Raw genomic sequence first — 24,788 nt, 5'->3', positions numbered from 1 at the left:
TCACGAGGCAAAAAAACAACATGTGTTTCACAAAAATCTTGCCATTGTATATTTTTTCTTCATAACATATAAAGCACGCGCGGATTTAGAGTGAGGCGCCCCCCCCCCTCAACCCGCAAAAAAAATTGACAAACCCAGCCCACGTCAATATGAGCGCGCCCCCATTACCGAATTTCTGCATCCGCCAGTGTAAGTACAACCGGTTTTAACATGATATGCATCAATCAATATTGATCAACTTTTGCCTCACAAACTAACACGAAAACAATGTGTCAATCGATAAAATGACACAGTATACATTGGTTAATTGCTCCAATGAAAAGGCGTATGTAAATACCATATTCGGTGTTTAATTACACCAGTGTGCAACTTTGTACAAACACAGCTTAAAATTGCGGAGTTTTGTTTTATATTTGTTCTGGCCTACACATAACGCGTTCTGACGAATGCTCTTTGGTACGTGCTAGTCGGGTGAACACCCTGGTACGAACTGACAGTAGACCCCGTTCGAATCCGTTTCTTGAACCAGGACTATCCCTAACATGCGCGGGGTCAGGTCCGTCTGAACGCACGGTTCGACTCGGATTGGCTGTTTGACAAAACTAATAATTTACTGCATACAAAGTTTACAAAAATTAGACATCGTAGCTGTAAGTACGAGGTTCGATCGATTACCATAGTGGAACGACACGTTATACTTGTGACTTATACTTCAAAGGCCGCCGACCCATCGACGCCATTTGTTTATTCATTTATTTCACCAGAATGACCATATTTACAGAACTTAAAAAAATACAATGGCTATAATTCTGGTGTGGACCATGGAAATGGTCCTTATGGACTAGTCCAAACCATGGCCCAGACTGCCAAGTAGAAATTGTCAAAGTACTGGTAAACGAAAGGAAAATTACTATTTACATAACGAAAAGTGAACTTTAAGATTTAGATATAAGAATATATTATGTTACATAAATTGACAGTATAATAATAATAATAATTATCATAGAAGTTAATTATTATATTACGAAGTTATATGCAGAAAAAAAGAAAAATGAGATATAAGTTTTGTGCTTCACTGGCAAAGAGGGATAATGCATTCTGGCAGTCCAACTACGGTATGCCGTAACAAATACAATACAGGCTGCCGGAATAGTTTTTTATTGTGGTCTTTGTGGGCTGTCTTATCAATGCATAGATCAGTATTTTCCTGCAATATGTTACTCCATGTAACTTTTTACTTGGTTCTTTTTATGACGAATTATCCGAACGCATGCTAGCTATATTGCGGATTTGCGAGTATTTTTTTCTCGAATTCCACAAAACACATTTAATAATTAATGCCAAAAACAAAACACCAAACATTTTGTTACAGTCTATATAATCTACAGTGATCGTAGCCCCAAGACGGCGCTATTGAGATTCGAAAGCCAACAGTTTAGTCAAACCCCAAGCAGTTAGCGAGTTTAGCTGCCCCGATACTTGTGAGACTTGCTGTAAGGTGATCATTGGAATTGGATGTTCTCGAAATAATCTACAATAACGGACATAATTGAGAACCACAATTGAATACGTTCAGTTTTATTGAATGTTGTACATGTGCATTATTTGCCATGTGTCCGGTCGATCGTGAAACCTACCAGGCAGACCCTGTCAGTAGCAATGCCATTGACACGGGGTTCACATCACACGATTTGTTGGAATAATTGTCTCATTTACATAAATTAATAATCATGAGCAATGATTGTACCAAAATATTTTTGCCTTAGCCAACATATTATTTATGAATTGACTTATTCTATCGTTACGAGCTGAAAAAACGGATGTAAAAATGTTTTGGTTTTTGATCAGCAGGTTTATTACTTAACGTGATCATAACAAACTACAAAATGTGTAAAGAGAGCAGAGACACGTTGATATTTCACTCTCGTACTATTGCTCAAAATTGCGCATAATTGTTTCATTAACTTTTACCAGTGACAAACATGCATGTTAAAGCGGGGGAGTTGTCACCTGCGCATGCGTCAGGTGGCCATATCGTGTCATATGGTTACAAACTAGCGTCTACCCATGAGCCTTTGCTTTTCTAGAGTATGTTATCATCGCTTGGGACTAAATTCCCGCGCGTGCGAAGGTGACTACGCCCCCGCTTTATAAGTATATGTGCTTTGTGTCAATAATGTCAAAATACCAAACATTTTAATTTCACAAAAATCTTGCTTTATAGAAAAAGCAAACTAAACCGGATGTGTTGCAACATGCTAATCATCCACGAACAGTGAAACGACATTTTCTCGCGTAAATATGTACACACAATCAGCTGGAAAATTACCGATTAATTTCAAACAATATATGCATAATTGCTTTAATAAAAAGGCTGCTATAAATGACACGTCGTTAATTCAATTACACCATATTTACTGAGTATACAATTAATAATTCATGTTTCATTTTTCCTGGTATCAGCAATAATATTTTTGTTCTAGCTTTTAGGAAACCAAGTGCGCCGAACACGCGAAACACCCCTCCTCCCTTGAGTTTGAAATTGTTTTCATTTTACCGTCAATTTATTTTTGTTGAAACTGAGGACTCTGCACGAAAACTACGACTACATGGTTTTCTCAGTTGTAACTCGTAACGTATGGAATGAACTCTCATAAGACGCCCAGTTCATTATTGTTCTACCTATTTTCTAGAGCTTAAAATTACCTGATTTCTTATGCTCAGTAAAGCACCTTTGTTATAGGCGCTATATCAAAATTAATTTTATTATTATTGTTATGAAGTAATAATTGCTGCGTGTACGATCAATAAATACTGGTAAATATATACAGGATTGAATGTCACTTCAAATGGAAATCGGAGGTTCAGTATTTCATAAAGGTAGTAATAATGTTATTTGACATTTGGCCTTTTAACGGCAAACCAGTTCAACTTTGCTGAAAAGGCAACCGACCAGCCTTGACGTTTTACATGAGCCTCTTGGACGTTCAAATATCTACCTCTCGCAGTTTTGCATAACGTCATAGTAGAAGGTACAACCCTCGATTTATCATATGTATAAATGTATAATGCATCAACGGCTGTCAACGATATTGTGTATATGCCAGATATAAACAGTATTAATACGTATTAATTCTTGGAATAACGTATTTAGGGGAGGAGGGTATTTGGGCGTGGCGACATTCAAAGTACATATATACGAAGTAGGTTACTGAGCACACATGAAATGCATTATGGGAGATAACGTTGCATTCTTTATAATGTAAAACTATCATCATACTGAAAACTTACAAATTAAACGTTGTACGCTGAGACAACTATCGAGACATTAAGAAATAATTTCACCATAGTGCGAAAATGCAAATTCTAACCATTTTTCGATAATCTTTTTTTTTTATATTTCGGACATTTGTTTTCATTTTCGTAATCGTAATGACATTCACCTTTAATAATAAATTTATGATGAAACGGATTAATTGTGTTGATTGAAAGGGATATACTAACTGGCCACAGGATTCGATATTATAATATAGTAGATTTACTGGTCATTTTTAAATTGTAGCAGAATGACACGCCGTTGATATTGTTGAAAAGAACAGGTGCAGTCCTTAAACCCATGTGAATTTAATTTAAATTTAACGTGTGTTTTTTTTATAGCAGGCGAATTCAATGGTAATATAATACCCATATTTTCCATGAAATGACAAATGAAACGGCACAGTCTGCCTCGGGCGGATATTCTCATGCAGTTTGCGCCATTGAACTAATCCCCTTTGGCCAGTCTAAACATTCCTCCCCTTTGGCAAATTGGTTGTTGATGTCGGCGGAAAATTCTGCATTTTGCCCTTACCCGCTCAATCTAAAAATGGAACTTGCCTGCCCTTTGACTAAAAATCTTCTCCTACTGGAATTCCTCTCTGAGAAACCCTATTTTTAATGCCCTCCCACTGAAGATGTTTTATTTTGCCTGCCCGCTAAGAATCCCTTGCAAACACATTTTTCACAAACAGCTTCGTTGACTGCACCTGAAAAAATGCGAGGTCGCATTTGGCCTGTTATGTATATATGTGCAACAGTCAAAGGGTAGACGATGATGGGGCTGTGGGACGGGGTCGACATAATATGATTGTTGGAAGGACAGTATAAGGGTACGCCATGGTGATTCACGCATTCAGTCAACAAACGATACCACCTGATCTGAAATTAGGTTTTCGATGGTATGATTTATTTACAACACGTCGAGAAACTCTTAAACATTTGACGCACGGAGGCCTACTTTCAAACAAGCATCACACTGGATATATTCATTTAACAGACAATATATGCTAGAGAACTACTTTATTATTCCGTAAAACAGAACAGTATGCATGGACGTAGGATATTTGATCTATATGTAACTACTAATGTTATTTGCGTTTGGCGAGAATGTCGTCGGAGGAAAAGCAACTGGCTAAAAAATTTTTGTGGGAAGGGGGATGCTACACTTTGGTCTACACAAGTATTATTTTAAGCCTTGTTAATTTTTTTGGATGCATCAGCTTTCTTTGATGGGGCAGGTTTTTCTTGAGATTTCTTGCTCTTGGCATTCCTTTCCTTCATGTTTGGGTTTTGTGCCTTCTTGGCTGGTTTCTCAGCCTTCAAGTCTTTGCGATTCAGTTTGCTGTTTTCGTGCAGTGCAGGCTGTCTGACTTCCTTATTTGGTGCTTGTCTTTTCTCGGGCTTAGCGACATTACGCTTTTTGTTCATCTTCTCAGCTGGGACGCGTTTCTCGTCTTTCTTGTGAGGTGCGGCATTCTTAGATTTCTTGGAGGCTGGCTGTGTCTTCTGCAACAAAAGGGAGTAGATACACAAAATAAACATCCATTCTGACAGGCATAATATCATATCGCGATTAAAAGTTTTTGATTTTTTTCAAAATGTGATTAAAAAACATAACATTGGACAATATGTAGAAAACGTATTCCAGTAACTACTGTAGAATACTTTATTTTGGCTTGGAATTTATTTTTGCTATTTTCGCTGAAGGAATGATTCAGTGAAAATAAAATCCAGCGAATATACTTTTTTCCTATATTTCACATTAAACTCATCAAAAATCCAGCGAAAATAAAGTATTTCACAGTAATATACTTGTGTGCCAGCTGGACCAGATCAATCGAATTGTGTGGTCGGAACACAAAGGCGATACATTCACACTCAAACTAATTGTACAGATGAATGTAACTGAACAGATTTCGAGGAATGTAAAGCAAATGTATACAAACGGATATACATAAGACGAATTTTAATTTATGTTGGTGCGACTACTGGGCATGACAATTTACTAGGAGTTATATGAAAAAGAAAACAACCATTACTCGGCAGATTTTTTCTATGTTATAAATAATCATTATTATCTTACCTCATGTTCACGTTTCTTCTGTTCTGGCTTGCGCTCTTTTTTCTCAGCAGCAGGCTTTACATCAGCGTCCTTCTTTTCAGCGACCGCAGCCTTCACGTCTTGCTTGGCCGGTTCGTTCTTGTCTACTGTAGCTGCATGCAGAATACATGCCGTAACGACCACGCACAGTGCAACGAGAATAAGGCGATTCATATTTGATGCGAGTATATCGGTTGTAACAAACGATGTCTTGGATTTGATGTGGGGTGGCAGGCATATTAGTAGTACTACAATGCAAATAATGACGTGTTCCTAACTAATAATGACAACTTGTTCGTGCATGACTCGTGACTCACATCTGTTGACGTGGCAAAGTAAATATCCAAAGCACAGTTGGAAATAAACACAAATATACATTAATTATATTTGTAAAATTTTTAACATGTTCATTTCGGATTTGTGTTTACATCCGTTGTTTTCCTCCGGAACGAAACATCAATATAACACGCACATTTATGAGTTTATACAAATACCAAATTAATTTCTAGAATATGTCGATCGGTTTCTAACACGTCAGCATTGCCACTAGTATTGTCGTCTATAACAATAACAAAAACTGTCCCGTGGGCTGGGGTAACCCCACACCAGCATGTTGCGTAGTGAGTAATCGAATTGCTGTGAACATCCACACCCGACAACCGTCGTATTAGAGCTTTGTTATAGGGTTGGTGTGTGTACCCTGTATTCGTAATAGTTGATACTGTGACAATCTTTAATTGTAGCGTTTCATGCGTAGCAACGAATGGAGCTAATATTCTGATTTACCTGTAGGCTCTGTTGGCTTAAGCTCATTATATCCAATTAGCTGAACATCATGTAGTTTAGAAAAAAATTAAAAATCGGAGTTGGCGTAGACAGGTATGTTCGTATAACCTTGTGTCTGTAGCGATACTAGTGTATTCAATTACCAACCAACGTATCGACCCCATACATAGTTGATAATAACATATTCTTTAATCATGTGAAATTATTTTGGGGATGTATATTCAGTCCCTGCATCTGTAGAACAGAATTACATTATTGAATATTTACCAGTCCCAAAATACTGTATACAGTGTCAGCGTCAAACATGTGGTCAATATAAACCAACTGAACCAAAGTCCGGGAACTCTAAGTCAGCATGGTTACAAATAGTTAATTTCAATCAGGTTACAACTTATCCGATATGAGCAAGAACATTTGTAATTGCATGTTACAAAATTATAAATTCCGGGGATACAATTTATATATAGCAAGTACTGAAGATTGAACAACTATTCACTCGTCGTCTCGACTGCGAAATCCCACAAAATTGCCGACTTAATCACTACCCACACGACATTTCAATCATTACTGACATCCCACAATAATCAAGAAGGGGCTACTGTTCTATGCAGAAACTTGGGCGAAAACTCGTGGTAAATATCTATTGTGTTTGATAAATTTCGCCACGAGTAGCAGAATGCTTTCTGGGTTCGGTGAACTGAAAGCTATCTGCTTACGCGTACTCGTAAATGCGCATGCGACGCGAATGTTTACTTCACAACAAAATGGCTGCGCCCGCAGAATGGGGTGAGACCGATTCGTCATCCGAAGATGACGAGATATTGCTGTTGCTTTTGCGCCGTCGTCGTCGGCGATTGAGAGCGGCATGTCACAGGAGATGGACAAGGTCGTGGGTTATGAGAATGCAGGGCCAAGGAGCCTACTGCAATCTCATACCGGAGTTGAATGTCGAAGATCCTGAAATATGTCATCAGTACCACCGACTTGATAAAGTCCTTTGAAGACGTATTAGCAATGGTCAGCCCATTTATCACTAAACAGAACACCACAATGAGATGCTCTACTACTGCAAATGAGAGGCTGGCTGTTACTTTACGTTTTCTTGTAACAGGTAAAAGGAGAACATCAAATCTCATCAGGCCAATGAAAATTGTTTCCCAATGGGTAAGTTTGGTAGTGATTTTTATTTATTTTTTCCCAACCTATTCAGTCTACATATCACATCTGTGCATTTTAAATGTTAATATTTGACATGATGAAATTAACTATCAACTTCTGTTCATTTTCAATTACAATAAGCAGATATTATGAAGAGATATTTGAACAATAAATAGTTGTGGCTTCTATAATGCAACAAAACTTAACGCATTTGCATAACATTTGTTAAGCCAATTCGCACAAAATAAACTTGCTGTTTTTTACCAAAAATTTGGGTAAGGTACAAACTTTTTCATTTCAACAAAACGGGGGTCAAACTCTCAATTTTAATAGGTTAACAAGATTAAATTAGTCCAGACAGAAAACATTGTAGATTACCTGTTATAATAATGAGGGGTGTTATTTGTAGGACCAGAATCACCGGTAGCAGCTTGTTCCTAGTTATGTGTCAGCCAGCTGTTTTCTTGGTACACCAGGTTATGTGCTGAACTAGGCACTTGATGCTGGTTTTGTGTCATCCACCTGTTATGTGGAGGGAAATGTTGGGAAACTTAATATTGTTGCGCTTGATCATAATCATAATGTGATGTACACATTTAAGTATAAACATTTTTTAAATTTATTTATGTAGATGTTGGGGCAGCAGAACGTGCAGGAGATGATATCACCAGAGGATATTGAAGGGATTTCAGAGTCCAACATTAACTACCATATGATGCCTTTCCTATGAGCGCAATTCAGATGAAACCCCCCATCCTTCACAGACATCTGAGCAAGGGGAAGAAGATTTTCAATTGTTGGCTATCCCGCACAAGACGGGTTGTGGAGAATGCATTTGGCATACTTGCCAATAGATTCTGTGTTTTCTTACCAACAATCGATCTAAGTTCTTAAAAGGTTACTCATATGGTATTAGCAACATGCCGTCTTCACAATTATATGGTGGAGAAAACAAACACATACATACATAAGTGTTTGTGATTTTGAAGATGTTAATGAACACACATATTCAACTGGAACATGAAGGGATGACCAACCCCTAGCTGGTTTGGTTCCAAGCTTAGATAGAAATCCATCGGGTAATGCAAAGAAACAGTGTCAACTTATAACCACTTATTTTGAATCGGATGTCTGTTCTGTTCCATGGCAAGAATATATGGTTAATCCTTGAATTTACCACATATTTCATTTGTAATACACTGAATAAATGAAAGCACACCATATTTGTTATATTGGAAGAACATCGACAACAGCAAAAGAGCCCATACACAATAATCATAAAAATATTACTTTTTGGCCATAGACAAACCTTCGTTTCATCATAGAGAGAATATGGTAACGATAATTGTGAAAATAGACTAGGTAAATATCAAAAATAAACAAAACTTACACAAATTATATAAATAATTATTAAATATTGCAAATGTAAAAATGTATCTTTTTTATTCATCATTAGTTATTTTTGGGAAATGATGTTTAGTATCAAAGTGAATAGATGTGACTATGAATTTGATGGTAGTGATTGTATGCATCATATATAATAAAGAGTGTAACAGCCTGTTCATTGGTATTGGTTATAGTATGGGAGGAATAAAATAATTTGAAAGCGTAATATATGTCATTTTTTAGCCAGTAATTTGAAAGTGTCTATGTAAATTATGCAAAGAATGATTTCGGGCATTATAGTTGTGGGTATTTTTCAGAACAAAATGCACGTGTTCATGTTGCCCTGACTAATACCCAAAATTATCAGTGAATAGGTCATTTGAGTCTATCCTCAAAAGAACTGTTGAAAAAATTGTCATAGAACAAAAGGAAAACAAAAATATTAAAACATTACCTGTCAAAATAGTTGCCTGACAAGTAGTTGGCTAATACACTGCCGGTGCACCAAGAAATGATTTCATTGGGACGTGTCGCCCATCGGGTGGAGTTGTTTTTGAGACACTTGGTCTTACATGGTGTTTATATTTTGCAAGAATTGGTATATTATGGGATGATCAGCAATTTCATTTTGGTCTATAATTAATAGGGCCCTATTTTTCTACGTATTATGGTTTTGTTTTATATAGTTTCGCTGTTCAAATTGTTCATTATGGTCTGTCTGTATACTAACATTAACTCCTGAAAAGATGTCTTGAATAGGTTTATACTAAATCACAAATTGGTCTATGATGAGGTATACTTTTCCCATCAAAATGGTCTACGATAAATCTGCGTTTTATTAGTTCTGGCAACACCCCAGTACCAAATCAGTAGCCACCCCCCCCTATGTAACACTGAAACTTTTGTCATAGTGACACCAGAGGTACTCGAAATAGATGTTCTGACAGCAAGGCGTTGAGCCAAGTACTGTAACTTCTGGAGCAACCAACTGGTTCGTTTACCATGATTTCTTCTGGCACTTCCACCACGCAAAGCAATTAGGGCAAATTAATAAAAATATACAAACATCATTCATATCAACTTGGAAAAATAAATTACATAATGACAATCGGAAAAAAAAGTTAAGAACATACAGAGAGATAAAAACTCAATTTTGCTTTTGAAACCTACCATGCAACCTAGCAAAATATTGAAAATTTCACAAAATTCTGCCTCAGTGACCATGACTTGACAATTGAACTGGCAGATACAAAGGAATATCCCTTGCCAACAGATTATGCAACCTTCGTGATCAAAATCAAGTAGGTGAGTACCTAATGATGTCATGCAAAAGATATACCCCGAACGATATGATTTATTTGAAATTGCAAAAATCCAAAATTCACAGCCTTGCTAAACAACAGTAGTTTAACACTCTCTGTAGCAATGTGCCTAAATATTAAAAGAAGTATTTTGAAATAAAACAACAACAGTGACAATTTTTGTTTACAGTTAATTTTTGTATTATGTTTTAATTGTTCAGTTTTAATATTTTTGGGCGAATGTATTTGCTTAGTTTTTTACCTTTTATTCTTTATCATACAAGTTGTCGCTGCTGTCGGTACGTAGAAGAGCTCCTCCCGTGTGAAATTTTGTTGGCAAAAATCTCTGTGATCTCTGTAAATATTTCTATTTGTAAATACATTGCTTTACTTATTTTAGTATTTCTGTTGAATCTTGACAGCGGATTGCTGTGATTTTTGTTGGATTTGTTTTTTGTTTGTGGTTGGGTGGGATTCAGCCAAGATGGCGACCTCCACTGATCGACCACCCGGTGTCTCCCTTACTCGGAAGCATGCAGTAAGGTGTGCATCGTTTGAAAGCTTTACTGTCGAGCAGTACGTGACTACAATTGGAGCCTTAGTCGATGATGAAAATATTATAGCTGCCTCCTGGATGAACCATGCTGTTGTCATATTTTTTTCATCCACCGATTTAGTCGATTATGCAATCAGTATGGGCTTTGTTATTGATGACCAATTTATTATGTTATCCAGTGATAAACGAGAATTGAACACATTGTTGCCCATAATTCATATATTTGTCATTTACAAGTGATATGAGGATCTGTATTTTTCTCCAACAGATTCAAACAAATACCTCTGAATATGTGATAATTTTTATTTTTGGGATATTTTTAATCCAATGTTGATACAATGCCAATAATAAATAACTAATTGAATTTGTCCCCTATATACATTTATAACTATGAAACCATTGGTTGGATTCATTTCATATCATGTACCGAGGGTGATCCTTGTAGGCAATACAACTGCATTTTATTTGTTGACAAAAAACATTCATATCAGCTCTGCTGGGCACAGCCAACCATTTTTCAACCAAATTATCTGAAAACATGAAACGTGTGTTGAACCCTCTCGTATTACATTTCTGTGGCCCGAGTAAAGTGCACCCAGAATGCACGTTACCAGTGTGTAGTAATTGTTGTATGCTGCTTGTGCCTTGATATCATTTCTGGTAAGCTTTTGTGTGCATCGTTGCCAAAGAGTCTCCTAATACTTTTTAATCATTTGCATTTAAGTTTCCTCCCTGGTACATGTACTAATTGCATTATTACTGACTAAATCTGACACTATTTTCCCCAGGTCTTGATCACGGTTAGATACTTTATGTATTCCTTTCCTTCTATGGAAGGTTGTGCAGGTATCAATATTTTTAGTCATATTAATTTGAACTCTATACAAAGAAGCCTGATTTATATACAGGATTGTTTTGTTTGATTTCCTTTACATGGGCGCTTAACTTCTCTGTTTACTATCTCCACATAACCGTCAATGGCTTAATTGTGATAACCACCTACCTATCACCTCCAACATTTACAGTTCTATTCCAAGTCAGCCAATGTGCTTCATTGGCACTTAAGCTGGCTTAGACAAGAGACTGCAAATGAATACAAGCTATAAGATACTTTATTTTATTGGTCCGATTGTAAATTCCAAGTTCATATTTAGTAGATCGAACACTTCGTGCCCCATCTCCAGCATCTGCGAGGTTGCGGTGCAGCAGGTTCTGAATCGCATCCTCTTCCTGATCATTTCTTTGCACTTGTTCTGCGCATCTAGGTTTCGATATTATGTTATGGACATCTTTTTCATGGGCAATAAGACTATTGAGATGTTTATAAGTCTTCTCACCGGTATGGCATTTGCATCTGCAGGCAGAACAATTTAATATTGTTATTGCAAAAAAGTGAAAAAAAAGCTTTATGTTAATATTTCAACATCAACCAATAATATTGTAGATCTGAGTGACATTTATCATAACATCCATTATTATGGTACCCATCATTCCATTTATGGATATGATATCGTCTACGATGTCACTTGTTGGACGATATCACTTGTATATCAAAACAGCTCTATTCACAAGTGATATCAAGGTCTTATGAGGAGTACTCGGCTAGTCTCTTGTTGAAAAAAAATTGTCAAAATGTATATTTAATGTTTTCCAGAAAATACTTCCAATTTTTAGATTGAAACTATCAATTTCAGCAGTTCTCGAAATCTTGAAATTGTACCCGCCCCCCAGATCAAGATATAATATCGTGCAGTTTTTCATCTGTTTTCATCATTTAACCTTTGTTGCCAATAATTACCCTGCATTGCCTCATCATAAAATAGATCCCTTACACTGGAATAAATGTCCAATTCATCCAAAAAGTATTTGGATACCACAGTTGTACAATGATCCATATACCATGTTATTCTAGCATCTGCATCCTCCAATTATAAGGGAAGCTGAACCACTGAATCAAGTGTCCATATTCAGTTCAGTCATCAACATAACACATATTTGTGCATCATGTATCAGAAAATACATGGAGTTGTTAGGCCTGTATGATGACTTGACTTTATTGGTCACAGTTTTATATTTCGGAACATTTCTAAAGTAGACGGCTGTACAAATATCTACTGAACTGGTTTCGTCATAAGTTAGTTTGTATGTAGCCTGTGAAAAAATACAAATTAAGACATGCTAAATGTACAAAACAGGAAAGTTACAGTATACAAGGAGCAAATATTGGTATATGTGCACTTAAATTAGATTGATAACTAATAGAGTATCATCAATACCTCCATAACATTCATTTCACAATGAAAATCCTCGCACTTAGGAATTATCCCATCAAACCTTATCACAGAAGTCGTAGCATCTGACATGGCACGCTCTGCTCCCTGAGCACGTTCATCAGTTAATCTATCCCCACGTGCAAGATGAGCGTTTGATAATTTTATCAGAATTTTTGCACTAATAAAAGTGTATTACGTATGTTGCTTAAATACCGGTAAATGTTAAAATAAGACTTGCTTGACCATAATATAATGTGTCATTAAACACAAGGGCTATTGATATATGATAGAGCAAGTATGATGGTATCAAAGTTTTTGGCAAATTTGTTAAGTACTAAAACGCTGGTAGAAATAGGGCTATGCTATGATTAAAGTTAATATTATGCTACTAATAGTAAGTACTTACCAAAAAATATAGGCTCTACTATTTCAACTTTGCCATTTATGTCCACGAAAGTAAGCACATATTTATCTGATATCATTTTCAGTAATTTGATCTTCTCCTTAGTTTTATTTTCATTCATATCATATAGACCTATGGGGTACTACAAAATGTTTAAAATATGAACAGAGAAATTAAGGTTCTTGTCAATGTTTCCAATTATTTTAGTCAGTATGTGCACAATATAATAATTTGAGATTATCAAAATCAACATCATGAATTGCTGATTATTTTTGAAAATCAGCTAATATTTTAGTGGTACTTCAACACAAATAGTTCATACATGTATAGTTGCTTTGAAGCTGAATCATTTTTAAGTGTTTGAAAATGTCCTTAAAGGGGAGCAGAGGTGTGGCTTTTGCCGCTTTGTGCAGGTAATTTGAGATCTAAGGATGAACTCTGGCGATAAAAACAACTTGCATGTGGTGCGGAAGGCCGTATAAATCGGGTAAAAACCAGGCTGTGAAGCAGACGACAAACGTCCTCTTTGCATGGCGTCATTTCGACCATAGGGGGGCGATCGTTAATGACGTCACTAGTGAACATCGACAATTGCATCCATTCACGCTAGTACAACTATCCCATAGAAGCTTTACTATAAGTCCTTGTTACTGACAATTTACAAATTGAAACATGGTGAGGTGTTGTGCCTATGGGTGCCATAACGATTCACGTAATACCCCAGTTGATGTCAAGTTTTTCAAAATCCCAAACGAAAAATCACGTAAGTTGTTGGTTACGAAAAATCGGCAGAGGAACTAACCTGAAAGTGACGACACGTACTCGACTTTGTTCAGACCATTTTGAGGACAAACATTTCGAGAGAGATTTAATGGTAAGTTTTATATTTATATTAGCGTGTGTTGTTCCAGTTATTACAGTAGTTGTTGACCGACAACGAAAATAACCTGAGTTTGGTCTGATCATAGGGATGGCAACAGGCATGGCATTAACCTTTATCTTCCTAACTGTGACTGCTAGGTTGTGTATTTTGTTTATAAATATATAAACAAAATTAAAAAAAACTAGTAATATTACAGGAACCTGCGGCACCCGCGAACGAACGTTCCCATTGAAACGGAAATGAAATTTGGCCTCCAGTGGCAACCTGCATGCAAATGTTCTGAGAAAAACAGCCAATAGCGTGTAGTTCAAATGTGTCAAGTATACACAAAATCTACGTCGGTATTAACTCTATATACTACGTATACGTAGAACTACGTAAGACAGCGTTGTTCTGCATTACGTGTACGTTAATGTGTGCACTGCATAATCCCGGTCTGTGTATATTTACGTATCAGTATGTTCCGAATGTGTGAATATACGGTGCGTATTTCGCGTACACATGTTGAACGTACGTGTGCGCTGACTAACGTATACTTTCGAATATCGGAAATATACGCGTGTGAATACGAAAATGTATGATTTTGACCAGTGCCACTAACTTACAGCTACAGTATGTTTATTAGCTCTAAAATCAATTGTTGGTACAATAGTTGTTTGTGAACATGAGGTTGGAAAATAGGCACACAATTTATCCTCCCTCAGAAAGATAAAATGTCGTGAACAAATATCAGCAAAACGTCAACGAAAAAAAAAAGAATAGTGATTTTGTTGAAGACCGACAAGATATAGGTTTTAGGTACGTTTAATGTATAAATCAGTCATGTTGTCTTTGTTTAAACAAAAATAAGAGGGTTTTGCAAAAACATAATTTTCATTTGTATCGTATTATTAATTCACATACTTATATAAACAATTATTGTACTACCACAAACCAATTTGACTGTTACGTTATGTGTTGAACATGACAGGTCATGTATATATTTACTTGCATTATATTTGATAATGAAGCCTGGTAATGTTAGGTAAACTGTATTTTATCAAACTTTTATTAGTTTCAATGAAACCTGCCCAAGTAATAAAGTCCAATGATAAAACTGGCATCAAAGAAAAAGCTGATGTTGATATAAAACCAAAAAAGATACGGTGAGAATAAACCATATACACAATCTTTTTTTCTCTCGCAAATTTCAACCTGGTTTAAGGAGAACTGATGCATGCAATGAACGAATTCTAAAAATTACAATTCATAATATGTTTATAAATCATTGATTCATTTACTTGGTATTTTCATGGGTTTACTGCCAATTGCATCACTTCAGTTTTTGGAAATCAAAAAAGTAGTTAGATTTTGTGGAAACAAAAAGTTTTATTTATTTCCATTTTTGTTGTTAGTATATATACCAATCAAGATTACAAGTTGAGATGCTTTTAATTGATACATATTTTCCATGTGTCTTGTTAAGGTAGCGAGAGGGGAAACACAAGTTATAGTTCAATATAATTGAAATTAGGACTTTCCCCGCATGTATTTATGGCATATATGCTATGGGATATGCTATATCCCAGAAAGCCGAGATGTAGCAGAATACGATCATACATGTTTCGGATTAATATTAAGTTACGATCGTGTCCGTGAACCTCCCAAGCATAGAGTTTTTTTGTGGGATTGGCCGTTTCTCGGTGTTCTTTTTATTACGTGTCTGATCTTTAAACTGATGCTTTATAAGATGATTGGAAATGTGTCTCGGAATTTGTATGTGCCTCATAGTTCTGGAGATATTGAAAAATTGAAAAAACACCAATAAATAAAAGAATAGATAAATAAATAAAAGAATAAATTAAAGAATAGAACAAGAAATTGAAAAATAGAACGATAAATTAAAAAATAGAAGAATAAATATCTATATATTTTGATGTATATTTGGGTTCTTTTTTACAGTAATTTAATCATACAACTTATATATTGCAACATTTGGGTCTCTACAATATGAACTTACAGTATTGTAATACGTACCAACATACATCATTTCCCCTCTTTTTTTTCCCAGGAAAAGTTATGCTGGACACAATCTGATTAAAAAAATAAAATTACTATTTTAATTTATTAGTTTTATCGCCAAAGCCCATAGATTTTACCAACCTGCATTAAAGGTCTCATTGAAATCTCACAGCAACAACCAGCCATTCAGAAAGGGCGTTAGATAAGGCAAGTGTATAAGGCAAGATGTCCTAGTTACAGTATGTAAGACCTACTCTCAGTGGTTAGATCTCTTCTTGCAGATCTATGGGCTTTGGGGATCAGACTAATAAAATAATTTTTTTTTTTCGGAAAAAAACATAGGTAAAAATTGCAAAAAAAGCCCAATAAGATCTTATTTTAATTAGATTATGCGAGGCATTAACAAAAATCTGTCGAAACTGGGGCTTGTAAAACCAACATAGATGTTGATGGTTTCTAGGGAGAGCATTTTTTCTTTCAAAAGTAAACACAAATACACTTTCCTGTTTCCGGTGTGTCGAGTTTAATTAGTTACATACAAAACATTGCACTCTTAACAAAAATTAATATCTGTCTACAGAAATATTGCAATAACATCATCTTCCATATGAATATTTGTGACATGAGATCACAGTATTAATACTGTCTTCATAAAAAAAATACAACTTTCACGAGTCTGTGGTAAATGTCCAGATGCCTATACTCCAGTTTGGCAATGTGTCAGAAACTGATTATAGTCCGTTGAGTGGAAACCCCGGAAAACACTAATTCAGTTGAAAAACACTAAACCTATTGAAAAAGACTAAACCTGTTGAAAAAGACTAAACCTGTTGAAAAAACACTAAACCCGTCGTGGGTTCTGTTTCATGTTTTCGCTTTCTTTTAATCAAATATTCACTGGACGATTATGGTACACCCATAATACACCCTTTACCTCGGGTTTAGTGTTTTTATTGTCAGGTTTAGTGTTTTTCGACAGGTTTAGTGTTTTCCGGGGTTTCCACTCAACGTTATAGTCTTGCGTTTTTGTCAATCGTCTTTATGAACTAATAAACATCTATATCACCACTTCGTTTCAGCTCAGTCAGCTTCCTCACAAGTCTGCGTTCTGTATCCTCTCTCTCTCTATTTACTGAAGCTTGGCAGACTTCTTTGGTTCTAGACTTTTTTTACTTTATGTGGAAGCTGTTGTTTTTTTGGAGAAGTAGATGTTGTCGCAGGTTTCTCTATGGGAACAGATGTTGTTAGTTCCACTGTATAAAAGCTGTTGATTGCTCCATGGGTATGGATGGTGTCTGGTGTTAGGTGCGGTTGCTATAGGCAATGTGTGTTGCTGTGTAAACAGTGTGAAACGTCCAATTAATTACATGCTTATTTAGTACAGAAAATACATTGATTGAAGCTCCATGATTATACAAAAAATATGAATGTTTTGTTGACACTTTAAGGGTACCGACCTTCAAAGTTAATTTATACACCTCTAATTCTTCTCGTATTTTATGATGTATCCAAGAAGAATTTGCTGGCTTTCCAAACACTTCAAGCGACCATGAGCCATCATCAAAAATCTGGAGACGTGTTTTGCTGCTGGAAAATTTGCAAGACAAAGACATCTCGTCTATAGCCATGCTGTTCTCCAAGTTCTGATGTGTGTTTTTTTTTCACTATGCTTGCATGGCTATGTCACTTATAGCAGCGCAAAGTAAACATTCTTCTGTGTGCTGATAAAGATTGAAATTGAATGATGTCTTAATTCTGCAGGCTTGTTTTGTTTCGAAACCTGTTGAGCTTCAGGTCACAAGCTTTATGGTGGAAAGACAGAACATTTTTTATTGATGACCAATGTAGCGTTGATCGTCTTGGACTATTTTTCTTTTGGAATTGGTAACCTGTCATTAGGTATTCTTTTTGGTTCCAACAAAACCTAAATAATGACCTTAACTTTTCTTTCTGTTGAAAAATAATCCATAAAATATAACTATAAAATAAAATAAAACAGAGAAGTTTATTTTGAAGGTTATGCTAATTTAGACCACAGTACAATATACTGCAAGTATGTGTATTCATGAAAACTACAGGCTGTAAATATGTTATCAATTTACTTTTTAAAAAAATTAAAGTAGTTATAAAATATATAATTACTGTGAAATGAAATATTTAATTGTCAAGTACACTCTATGGTACATGATTTGCCATGTTGCAGTATATGTGATATGACTGTTAAGTTTCCTCCAAAACATTGATCAAAAAGACTATCATAAAAAAATGTAGAGCTCAACTGTAACATCACTAACATGCGAAAACTTTCAAAATTTACCACCTTAACATCCCGTTTTCAAGGAGCCCATGCAAGTTTAAAATCTTTTAGGAATCGTCCAGGAGAAAATATCGCTTTGAATATCGGGTTCTTTTCCGCACACAATACAAGTAATCAACTTGATTGTATTGCTTCCGATGCCAACGATCGCTGAATGTATTGTTTATTACTTCTGCATATTTGTTTTATGAACGCAAAATATCTTCCTTTTCTGCAATATCTTGAAACACAGCAATTAGCATACATAAATATGCGGTCTGAACAATGTGCTTGAGTTATGTAACAGAATGTGTCACTGTATAACAAAAGGCATGGATGATAAGTACAACCAGCAAAACTGTACCCCAATACTTTTGACTATCAAGTCAGAATGTTAACAAATGTCCTAAAATGTTGAAAACATTTCACATTTAGTTGGAGCTCCAGTCCATTCGGCCCCCACAGTCCTGAGAAGTCGCATAGACCGAGGATTCGACACCCGCCTACAAATTTATGGCGGAGAACCGTTCTGTAGTTGATTGTAACCAGCTAAAACATCTAGCAACCAAATCTAGCGTTGGTGAAAGCTAGTTTTACGCAACGAAACAACGTTTTGTTGTACGTCAAGAACAAGATGGCGGCGTATACTTTTGGTTGACGTTGGTAAATGTTGATTTGATCAACCCTAGTGGGAAATCTTATGTAATTTCGCTTCCAGTTAAGGTATTTAGAATAATTAGACATGACGACCTGCTTATGTTTTTTAACTGCAAAGCTGAATGCTTCTTAAATCGGCCGATACATTCCTTCACAATAGTGTTGAATCCCCGCTCTATGCGACTTCTCGGGACTGTGGGGGCCGAATGATCAGCGAAAGGAGGCCAAGCTACAGGACTGTACTCGGAGCTACTGGTGCACTTACTTGTATCACAGCGCCCTCTACTTTCAGCAGCTAGCCGCCGAGATATAACAGCGGTAGCCTTGAACAATAGGTATAACGCGAGATCCCACAGAAGCTTGAACAAGCAGCCTCCCGGATGTTAGCAATCTGTACCATATAGTATAAGAAAGAAGACCTTTATGCAGAGTGAATTATCACCAAATTTAGCAGGATGACCTTCCGCTACATCAACACTTGGAATAACTCGAAAGGTTTCGTCTTCCCAAAACAGACATAAAAAGTCGTTGTCTGGATGCCTGATTCCGGCAGTCAACAATTTTACATCGCACCAAATTGACACACAGTAACTCGACCCAGAAGACTAATATGCGCTTGCAGTGATTCGATCTGTGGTAGAAGATGCTTGACATTTGACAAAATTCTAAAATAATCACAAATTAAAAAATACTTTTGTGTTACAATTGATATTGTCGAACGTGTCAACGAGGTGGCAAACAGTGAGTGGTGACAACAGCAGCACTCCTGCGTCGGCCCGACGTCTACTATGTAATGTAACGAAAATCATTCGTTTTTGGCCAGGCCACAGTCCCTCTATCGTGATAAAAGCACTGTGGCCAGGCTCGATGTTTTTTCGCTTGGAAACGCAAGGGCGATTTTCAAGTAGGCAGGTCGTTTGGATGAGACGTATCAACATAGTTTCCTGGTGAACACTGGAAATGTTCTATTCTAATAAAGTAATGTGCTAATCGACAAATTTTAAAATTTTTGTTATTGGAACGACTCCTGTATATTTAAAGACGGTCCAAAAAAGTCAACATTGGTACGTGCCAAAAATTGTCTTCTGATTCCCGCGTCTTCGAATGTAGCAATTATCAGTACTTCGAATGCAGCGTGCCTTTGATTGCGTTTATTCTGTTCTTTCATACTCGAAATCTGACGCTGGCACCGTTTATTTTTTCATGTCTCACAACTGAACGTCCAAGCTGACTTTGCAATAAAACTTGGCTGTCACTTCATACAGCCAAAACAAAGTATATATACATATTTAAATTTTATAAATTACGTACTCTGGTATTTATAGAAAAACTTATCGTTGCATGCATTGAATTAATGATACTAATTGACACGTTATTGCTTTGTAGGCAAATCACTCTCTCTCTAACTACATGACAGGGTAAGTGATAACATGGATTTTAATGTTTGTGTTGTGTTATTTGTAATTTCATAAATAGTGAGTTTCCTGGTTCATAAAATGTAGGTGAGAACTTCTATTGTAAAATATTCCACACTTAGAAGTGGTGTGAGTAACGCGCCAGACATAGAAATAAACACATGGACACAAGACAGAAATGAGTGTCTGTCAATTTCAATGAAAAAAGTGGAGAAGGGAAGATGAATAAATAAATAACTGGATTGATGGGATGATTTAAAGATAGGCGAGTGTGTGGATGGTTTAGTGATGAAAGGAGCGTGGGTGGATAAGCAATGCCAAAGTGTTAAAAATTAATTTCTATATTTTCAGGTTATGTGAATCATGTTCCCATGTTGAAGCAATGCTGTATGCTATTGAAGCAGAGGTCAAGTTATGTAAGTCAGTGACATGCACAGAAGAAAAGGCAAAATGAAGGGCATTTTATCAAAACAAGGTAAATATTAATCTTGAAGTTCTATTCAGTGTGTGCACAGTGATAAACATTTAAGAACTCAACAAAATAAACTAAATTCTTCAGTTCAGTGTTCAAAATTAACTGAAAATCATAAAAGGCCCGAAGGATCTATGTCAAATTGAAACTGTAGGTCCTTCGAGCTAACTGTAGGCCCTGACTAAACGGATAATACAAGCTTGCAATTGCAAAACCTTTATTTACTAATTAATCAGATGTATTATCTGCTGCCTCAAAGAGGTCATCATTTCTTTCATCGTCACTAAACTCATCAAAATCTTCAGAAAAAACACTGACATGATCACTGGCCGACTCTGAATCTGACATGCATTTTGCATCGTGTTCACAATCATTGGTGTCAGCCTCAGCTTCTACAAGGATCAATTCTGCTGCACGATCCTCGACAAGGCCGGCAATACATCACCTTGTTGTTGTTATCAAAAAGTAACCAGTCTTGAAACTCCGACTGCCAGCTAATTTGGAATGTGCGTGGTTTACGCCGAGACCGTTTGTCACGCCGTTCTTGTGTAGTTTTCAGCGTGTTTGCTGCAAATCAAAGATGGCGGAACTTAAAATGTAAGCGCGATTTCTATTGGTTTGAATCGGAGGCTTGATCGGCCTACATCCAATCAGATCGTTTGTTACAGTTCCCACGTTCGGCGCATTTCGCTATCATTCGGCAAGCTTGAATTATGACTCGTATGCCCAGGTCGATGAGTGATGCCATTTGTTGGTCAAACGTGAAGAAAACGCAATTTTGAAACAAATCTGGAGTTACTATCGATATTTATTATACATTTGGTCTTACAATCATACTAAATAATGGAACATTTTTTTTTTAAATATAAATTTATGGTCGGTCACAAGGACTGATGGTTTTTCACAGCTCTAGGCCCTTTACACCCACTGTCGGCGTGAGGCCGACGGACCGACGTTAATTTCGAACACTGCTTCAGTTATTTTTACAGATTAAATATTCTCCATTTAAATTATTCTGCATTTCATGTTATTTACAGATTGTCTCAACACTTTGAATAATCATAGATTTTGTTTCAGCAACGATTAAAAAGAAAAAAAATGGATGCTGTTTTAAAAGGTGATGATGTATTAAAGAATCAACACAAAGAGAAAAAAACACATCAACGAATTCAACATGTTTCAGAACAAAGCAGCAGATTTTTTTGAAAAAAATTTCTAAAGCAGGGGTACGACCACAATGTCTTAAGTTTTGTACCAGGGTACCCATACCGTCTACATACCGAAGACTGTCAGTATTAACTTACCCACAACACTGATGGACTAATTTGATGAGTATTTTGATTTATCACACGTAGACTTGTATTATACATCTAGAAGAGAATGATTGCAGGACTGTGGAATTCGAGTCAAGAAAGCAAGCCAATAACAGTATACACTCAGTATGTTATCCAGAACAGCACAGGTTCTCCAGCAGTGCAACAAAGTATTAACATGTTTTATGCTGTTTTTAACATTCACATTCAATTAAAATAAACATTTATATTATATTATAGATGGGGAACTGACCATGGATATGTTGCAAGGCAGGAATATCAAGACTATCATAAGACAATACAGGACGAACCAGGTGTAGATGGGTAGATAGTAGATGTTTAGACTGACTATGTGGGTTTTATCTGTACAAACATAAACATCCAATAAACATGAGCAAAAGAAATTACAGTGTAACAGTAATTAGAATTCTTACATCTTAGATGCTACTAACCTATAATAGCATACTGATACATATTAATTAGGTCAAACCAATATAACACTAATCAGTATCTCATTTATCCGCTCTTCATTAATTTTTTTAACAGGTTGTTTTTTCCTCATTGCTGTTCATCTGGAAAAACACACAGAAAATTCTGTACATTAATTTATACAGAGATATATTATAAAAACTACTGGTATATGTTTCCTCACGCTGAAAACCCTGAAGTTCTTCTGTAGTTGCACATATATACTGCCCGTGGGATATACTTTGGTGATATCTTTACCATCTAAGTTTGGGTGTCCATCAATAGTACGTAATTACACGTGTGAAGGAAAAACAACACAAGAAAAATATGTAAATGAATTACATTTCAATCTCAGTTGCTCAACTATTTCCTCCCGGATTTCAGATCCACTAAAATCATGTTTAAACACCGTCACTCCATCAAATAATACTTTGTCTTCAGTTACTTTTCTATCATAGTCATCATCATCATCTGTGTCTACTGGACATGCTATTGCTATGAGACGCTTCTGCTCTTCTTTCACAGGTGCAAACTGGTTTTAGGGAAGACTTTAGTTTTGCACGTGGTGTGAAAAAAAGATACTTTAATTTATCAATGGCTTTATTGGCCATCAAACCTGCTTCTGTAGCACGGCAGGACATGGACTCTCGTCTCTTAAGTATATTTGACAATTCAAAAGTTTATCTCTCAAATTCAAAATTCAAGAGTATTTCTCCTCATTTCTTGTACCTTCTTCTTTTTATTGATATTTCTAGGATCTGCACATGATTTAAGTTTCTTTACATATTGTGGCTTATATACTGTTACTTCAGACATTGGTTCTGGCACCACTTTGTTGTTTTTTGTTGCAGTCGACTGACATAATATCTCTATTCTAGTCGGAGCAATTGAAAGAATGTTGTACCCTCCCTCAAAAAAATCCACTAACGCAAACATCAATGCAGCTAGATGAGTGCAGGCTTGTCCCAGCCTAACGTTAAAAACAGACAAAAGAGTGTAAAAAACCAAATTAAACATACAATTCATTAAAACAAGTGTTTAAGATTACAGTTTAGTGAAAACAATTAATTTTATTTTCATACATAATGACATAGGATTATTCTATAATGAGAAAAACTAAACAAAGATATGGTACATATATTAGCAATTGTTAAACTGTTTATGTTTTATTTAAGTATATATCGCTACTCTATTTGATTATCTTAAACGAATGTGGTAATTATGTGGAACGTCAGATTAAGATAATCTACATTTGTACGACATGAAAAGAATTATCTCTCATCTGTTTATATATGCAGCGAATATTATACTCGCCCTGCCACACACTTACACTTTCTGCCATATATTTTACCTTTCTCAACTTCAATACATCAACAAGTAACCTGTAGAAGGCTGTGTGGGTAATATTTTTATATTGATTTTTGTTGCATTTGCAGCAAATAGTTACCAAACAATGAGAAATCTATTGGATTGGATTTACCTCTCAGCTGGCTTCAAATACATAGTTCAAGCCTGCCTAACCGGTACTTATACCAGGATTAAGCTACAGAACATAGACAGTCTGTGGTTACAGCTTCATGTTCCGAGTAATCGCAAGAAATTGACATTACAATAGAAAAATAAGACTGGCACTCCAATGCAATTAATCCTCGGATTGAAACGTAGAATTTGAAGTCAATGGTGTAAGCAATGAATAACTTCAAGTTGGCATAGAGACGACATAGTTTATTTAACCAGTGCTGAACTAGAAGCTGAAATTATAATTAAGTTCGTTGTCATATAATTTGTTTATTTCAATTTCTTCTGAGAAGTCAAAATAGAATACATCGGTGAATGGATGTTTTGGGGGTGTAGTTTACACTGTGTATGGAATGGTAGGGTTGGGTGTCATATAATTTGTTCATTTCCAACTCTCATGAAGTCACATAGAATTTCACTTAATTATTTTCGTTTTCAAGCATCACGTGTGAATCCAATTTTCACTGTGCTGTGTCAAGTCTC

General features: G+C 35.9%; 1 protein-coding gene and 2 long non-coding RNA genes across 3 annotated transcripts; 2 read left to right on the top strand and 1 right to left on the bottom strand.

Moving 5' to 3' along the window:
- Positions 1–4,323: 4,323 nt before the first annotated feature.
- Positions 4,324–5,640, bottom strand: LOC100369542 (uncharacterized). Its single transcript, XM_002740260.4, has 2 exons — positions 5,402–5,640; positions 4,324–4,824 (listed from the first exon to the last, which is right to left on the bottom strand). The coding sequence occupies exons 1-2, from the start codon at positions 5,591–5,593 to the stop codon at positions 4,507–4,509; spliced, it is 510 nt and encodes a 169-aa protein (XP_002740306.2). The 5' UTR covers positions 5,594–5,640; the 3' UTR covers positions 4,324–4,506.
- A 639-nt stretch (positions 5,641–6,279) lies between these two features.
- Positions 6,280–22,723, top strand: LOC102807159 (uncharacterized). Its single transcript, XR_014926877.1, has 4 exons — positions 6,280–6,298; positions 20,506–20,537; positions 20,886–21,009; positions 22,560–22,723. It is a non-coding gene; the product is annotated as an uncharacterized LOC102807159 (long non-coding RNA).
- LOC146732748 (uncharacterized) lies at positions 7,220–8,093 on the top strand. Its single transcript, XR_014926896.1, has 2 exons — positions 7,220–7,369; positions 7,995–8,093. It is a non-coding gene; the product is annotated as an uncharacterized LOC146732748 (long non-coding RNA).
- Positions 22,724–24,788: the final 2,065 nt, after the last annotated feature.

The sequence above is a fragment of the Saccoglossus kowalevskii genome, chromosome 17 (genome assembly GCF_978046115.1).
Source record: "Saccoglossus kowalevskii chromosome 17, keSacKowa6.1, whole genome shotgun sequence".
NCBI lineage: Eukaryota > Metazoa > Hemichordata > Enteropneusta > Harrimaniidae > Saccoglossus > Saccoglossus kowalevskii.
Note: the sequence above shows the minus strand (reverse complement) of the source record. Positions and strands in the feature narration are given on the sequence as shown.

Bases quoted from the DNA above. Each gene is read 5' to 3' on its own strand.
- LOC100369542 (XM_002740260.4), bottom strand. From the start codon at position 5,593: ATGAATCGCCTTATTCTCGTTGCACTGTGCGTGGTCGTTACGGCATGT. The intron at 4,825-5,401 runs GTAAGATAATAA...CTTTTGTTGCAG, and splicing joins AGAAGAAACGTGAACATGAG to AAGACACAGCCAGCCTCCAA.